We start from the raw sequence: 6,000 nt of genomic DNA, 5'->3' as shown, positions 1-6,000 counted from the left end.
ATGGAAACAGGTAGTCAAATGGATAGCTATTGTACTTTTTTTAAACCTAATTGAATATTGTGAGCAAGTAATGTAATCAGGAAACTTACCAAATTTTAATATCATGTCAAACAGTGAACCAAGGACAGTAGGTAATGGAATACAAAAAGACTCTATGCCTTGAGCCATGGTTGGCAAGGATATCTGATGAGGAAGTTATATTGTACTCAGTTCAACAAAGTTTTTGTAATTTCTGAGGTTGAAGGTGTTAGCGTGTAGGGTTTGAGTAATATTTTGAAGTCTGCCTCGTGAATGGCAGAGAAATATATATGAATTGCCATGAGAAAAAATTCCCCTGGACTGGAAATTGAACAGCATTGACCTTTGGCTTTCTGTACTAGTACCATGAGTAATGCAACGTGTTAACATCTAGTACCATGACCCTTGGTGTAATTGCCATGGGAAATCAGGAACCTTGATGGCATAGTGGTCTGCACTGTGGCTTGGGAAGCCAAAGGTCCATAGTTCGATTCCTGGTCCAGGGGATTTTTTTTCTTTTGGCAATTCATGTATGCTGCATTTGAGTCCTACCAAGTTAAAAAATACAGGCTAGAAAGTGAGGGAACAAAATATTAGTGTGATAAAATTTTTATGAAGTGCATAAAGCATGCCTTGCAGTCAAACTGCCCATTAGTATTGCAATTCAATAATTCAATACAACATCTCAATACAAGGTTCCTTGGTGATTAATTTTATTTCTGAGAAATTCAAGAGAAATGAAATTGATATTTTTGGATTACACTGTATTTTAAAATATTTATTGTGAATAACAATTGCTACTTGATAGTAACCCACTTTTTCCCTGGTATCTTCGAACATTCATATTTTCGATTATTTGACTTGGGGCTTAGTGTAAAAAATTAAAGGATTTGCTTTGAAGTATTTTACTCCTGGTTCTTACTCGTTGTGGCATCTAGCCACAAAATATTTTTAACAACATTTTTATGCTAGTTTCAAACATTATGTACATAAATACATTCTCCTTTTCCAGCTATCTTAGCCTATGAATATATTTATACCATTCCATGGGAATTGATTTATATCTATTTGATACACCATCAAGTCAATTCCTTATTTCAAAGGAAAACAATTATTCTAAGGGTAATATATGTATGCAAGAAGTTGTAAAGAGCTTCACAGTGACATGGAAAATATAGGTATTATGAAATTAAAGTACATGTTCTATACTCAAAGGCATTATATCTAGCAAAAGGTTCATGTAAGTCTAAGATAAATGAAATCAAACAGAACTATTTATGCAATGAAAAAAGAATAAATTAAATAAAACTTTTATTTTATCTTTAAGTTTTTTTGAACTCCTCTTGTAAGCCTGCTCTCAGGTAGTCTCTCTTCACTGGTGCACTTGATGGCACATAGATAGGTGTATTAATTCTCATGTCCTTTTTTTGGAGGAAAACGAGATTCCTTTGCAAAATTTTTTTTTGAGCTAAATTTTTGGTACTTTCTTAGACTCATTACTTTTGAGTGATAATGATTGGCCTTTTCAAGTTCTGGGGAGTAAACAAATCAGATATTTATATCTAGTGTGTTAATGTTGTCAGCTTAGCATCTTTCAATATCTTCACTGGATATGTATGACAATTTTGAAGAAGTTTTATCCTTCATCAAATATTCTGAAATAAGTTTTTGGGTTTCACTGAAATGTGTGTGCATTTTTGGTGTTAGAGATTGAATGAAGCTTTGAAAATGTCTGTTGGAGCTTTCTTGAGCCAGTCGAAATGGAAAATTGACGCCATTGTATCAAAGAATTTTCATTCTCCATCTTTTCCCACAATTATTCTGGAATAGCACCTTAAAAACAACTTTGGCTATGTGAATTCATATTTTCTTATAATCTGATTCTTGTATTTTCTCACTAAAATGGTAAGTAGTGAATACTCTTTGAATTATGATCTTGTCTCTTTGCATATATCCGTGTCCTCCATTTTAACAATGAGCCACAAATTCGTCCCATTGGCCACAAATTTGTGCTTCTTTAGTCATAGTTGTGGTGAATAGTTTTTAAAATCACTTTTCTTTAAATAATACTTTATCAGAATCAACATTTGTACTGGCAGACATGATGCTACTGACTTCATTGATTCGTATAACTTGCAGAGTTGAGGTAGTTGGAAAGTGAAAGGAACCTCTGTCAGAAATAAATTGGGGTGTACCAGTTGTGATGATATGTTTAGCAGTATTGTCTAGGCATCCCTGATACCTCTTTGGAATAATGAATTGGATGGAATGAGGGCTAATGTTGGCCTGCTGTGTTGAGCATTCAGGAGAAATTCACTTCTCCTGCTTTGCGTTATAACATGTGAAGCTGAGAAATCTTCGATGATCACTTGTTAGGACAGGGCTGAGTCCTGTACTCCTTATTAGTCAGTGACACCACAGTCTTCATAAATGTTAAAGGCATTGCCTCAACACAAAACACGAAACATTCTGGGTGTAATAAATCGACAGTTCACTCAGCACTTATGTGGTTCTTCCGATTATTATCTCTCTCGTCACATCTGGCGTGAGTGGTGTAGAATCGCTGTCTCTTCTGACATGTGCTGATTCCTCTTCTTTTTCTCTGTGGGAGCTTTGTATATCTGATGACTTGTTGTGGTGATTTGACATCAGTGGATGAACCACATCTCCTTGCTTAATTGTTTGCATTTCTTCCTCTGCTGGGATCCCATGGTTTGCTCCCTGGAAATGAACAGTTTTTGTATTATTAATATGTGATTGTTGTAAATGTTGATGTTTATGTATGGAGCCATGTAATATTTTGGTGAATGTTGAGAAAGGTGAATGGGATCAAAGGAGGAGGGAGAAAAGAAAATTAAGCCAGAAAATCGGGAGATAGGGGCCGAGATGAACCAAATAAATAGCCAAGTATGTACTAATAAGAAACAACATCAGTAGTAAAAATTAATAGTAATGATAAATATCTTTATTGGGGTGGATGGAGACAATGAAGTCCCTTCTTCCATCCAAATACTTGTCGTTAAAGTAAAAGTAAATATTTATGAATAGTTGCATAGTCAGTTAAAACTTTCTATGAAAAATATGAAATATAGTCAAGGATAAAAAAGATCAATAAAAAATGTTCCCCAAACCAGACACGAATATAAGTCCTCCTGCTCTAATTTCTCCATTGAACCAATGATGACTGTAGGAAAGCAGTAAGGAAATTGGGTTTGTTTCGAACTGAAGTAATGGATTTTTTGGTTTGTCTGGTGGAACTCTGTTATGAGGCACCTATGAACCTGAGTTTTTATTTAGATTTTTCCCTTAAATTTGGTGATTCCCAGTACAGGTTAACATCTAACGAGTTTTGCTTTGATTTCATTCATAACAGATGCTCTCGCTGCAGAACTTTCAAATCCTTACAACATTGAAAAACTTCTCACCTGTGTTCTCCTTGAGCTTGAATCTAGTTATGTATTACAGATGATGGAACAGTACATTATGAAAGTGGTCCAACAGGCAGATAACAGCTACTATGCATGTAGTTTGTTCTATTTTCTTAAATTATTCAGGAATACTCATGAGCACAAGCAAAATTTTCCCTTGTTAATGAATAACTTCTTTCTCAATCCTTTTTAATTTAAATAGTTTCTATCATTCCCTTGGTAGATATTAATGGTGAAAAACTAAGTGGCCTTGCCCCTGATTCTTCATCAATTTGTAGAAATCTATTTGTGCCGACAATAGTGCATCATTATGCTTTTCAGGATGTGTTACAGATGTATCCATAATTTGTTAAAAAAATTTCACTGTCATTATGAAATTTAAATGTGTCAAAATAACGTCAATGTTACTGCATGTTATTAAACTTGGGTATATGGAATGGCAAAAACAAGGGCATATCTAATTGGAACTTGAAGTCTTTTTTTTTCTAAAGTGCAATTGCAAAGACTAAAAGCTAATTCTTGTCCTGGAAAAGATTTTAGAGTGTGGTAACTAATCATCGGGTCTTGGCTTTGAATTTTCATTTGCTGTATAACTTAATTAACATTGATTTCTTGGGTGAAAGATGAATCTGGATGAAAGTTTTGAGAGGGATCGGAGATATTGCAATCTTCAGGATTAAAAACTAATGAGGCAGTAAAAATCAAAGATAAATTATTTCTTGGAAACGTTTGCGTCCATTTTGCGGCAATGATAAAAGCTAATAGGCTGTTTTTTTTGTGTGTATCAATGATGAATCGAACTTGCATACTTTCTGGGCAAGGACTCAGACTTCTATTTAATAAATTTTCAGTGCCAGCTAATATTTCCAGCACATGCAGTATATTCAATTCGATGAAAATTGAAAGATTCCCATTCAATTTTAGCATGTTTAGTGATATTAAAGTTTGCAAAAACTTTATGCTCGTATGCACTCATAAACTGAATATCATGCGCCATCTTTCTGCAGTTAAATTGTATCCAAGAATGGGATATGAGGAGCTCTAGACTTACCATATGCTGCTTTTTACTGTAGTGACGGATATAGAGCACAGGGAAGACCACACAGGCACCCTTTTCTTCCTCACCATCAAACCAAACTCCGCGCACCAAAATGGAGTTGGAGCAATGGAGGAGCATCAAAACCAGCAAGCCCACCACATGTGTCAACCAGTTACTCATCAGTGGAAAATCTGAAGAGAATATCATGTGAGTAATCAAAACCTTAAAGTGGAATGTTACCTGTGGCAACATAAGAACATAAAGAAAATTTCATTCATGGATGTAGTTGGAGTCGGTGAGTAGGAAACTCTTCTTTTGTCAGGGATAGTAATTTGAAACTTGCAATTAATTTTATGTTCACCCTTCAATAGGTTAATGACTCAATTCAATAGCTCTATCAATGCCATTGACTTGCAACTATATTATCAGGCAAACGTGGGAAATTACAATTTTAAAATATATTTTTTGTCAGTATTAAAAAAAAATAATTTTATTTAAAATTGATTAAATAAATTAATTGATTTATTAATTATATTTAAAAATTTTAATAAAAAATCAATTAATTTTTTGCAAATGTAAATACTGCCTACACATCTGCACTACATGTGAGCACCAGCTAAGCTACCAAAACTTCCGTTTTTTCTCTGAAGTAGTTTGAGTTTTCAAATGACTGATGGCTCCGAATTGCTGAATCCTGTATATAGAGAAGCCTAATTTTTAGGAACAGAGTAAGGCTCACCTGGCAAAAGGTGAATGTTTAATAGGTTCCATACTCCTCGCCAAACGTTGACGGTGCCACAGAAGGAAAGAAAAATGAATGTGTCTGCAGTTACCAGACGCAGAAACCCATGCTTCAATCGGGCACATAGAGCCACTGCTGGAACTTGTAGACTGAACACAAATACTGCAATACTGTAGCCTAGAATCTAAAAAGAAATGAAAGTTTCTTCATTCAAGGAATAAGTTATGAGACAATATTTTATATATCATTAATATCATCCGCAAATATCAAAACATAATTACTTTCTGGCTGCTGAAGGTTAAAAATATAAAATGAATTTTCCCCTTTTTAGTACCATCAAATTTTATTTACCTTCAGAAATGCAAAATGAAACTGGGGGAGTCATAGGAATTGTGGTCGTCTACAGAAAAATAAGCTCCCGGGAAATAAGTTGTGTAGTAAATTTACAGCCACGATAAAGGAAAGCCTCATGGAACAATTAGAAACACCTTGACCATTTTTATTGGACCCTGTGTATTAGTTTTTTGATATTCAAAATTAATCTGAAGCTAAAGGAAAGTCTTATAAAATTCTTATGGATAACGGTTTAAAAGACTGTAAAGCTAGAGCTTTGCTCCTTACCTGATGGAATTCCTTGATGTAAAGGCCGTTTTACACGGCACACGGAATTGCGCAGGTTAGAGCTGCATTAATTTCTAAAATGGCGTGGAATTGCGTGAATGCATGAACGAAATTAGAACATGGGCTATTTTGCCGTCTCGTGTCCACGCATT

At 34.6% G+C, this 6,000-nt stretch overlaps 1 protein-coding gene across 1 annotated transcript in view; it reads right to left on the bottom strand.

Moving 5' to 3' along the window:
* Positions 1 to 1,312: 1,312 nt before the first annotated feature.
* The window catches only part of LOC124157484, a 64,144-nt gene continuing 59,456 nt past the window's right edge, over positions 1,313 to 6,000 (bottom strand). The window contains exons 3-5 of the mRNA XM_046532220.1: positions 5,225 to 5,411; positions 4,498 to 4,676; positions 1,313 to 2,739 (exon numbers count right to left, since the gene is read on the bottom strand). Coding sequence (XP_046388176.1) covers positions 2,521 to 2,739; positions 4,498 to 4,676; positions 5,225 to 5,411 — 585 coding nt within the window. The 3' untranslated portion in view covers positions 1,313 to 2,520. The remainder of the gene's footprint in view (positions 2,740 to 4,497; positions 4,677 to 5,224; positions 5,412 to 6,000) is intronic.

This window comes from Ischnura elegans, chromosome 4, assembly GCF_921293095.1.
Source record: "Ischnura elegans chromosome 4, ioIscEleg1.1, whole genome shotgun sequence".
Classification (NCBI taxonomy): Eukaryota; Metazoa; Arthropoda; class Insecta; order Odonata; family Coenagrionidae; genus Ischnura; species Ischnura elegans.
Note: the sequence above shows the minus strand (reverse complement) of the source record. Positions and strands in the feature narration are given on the sequence as shown.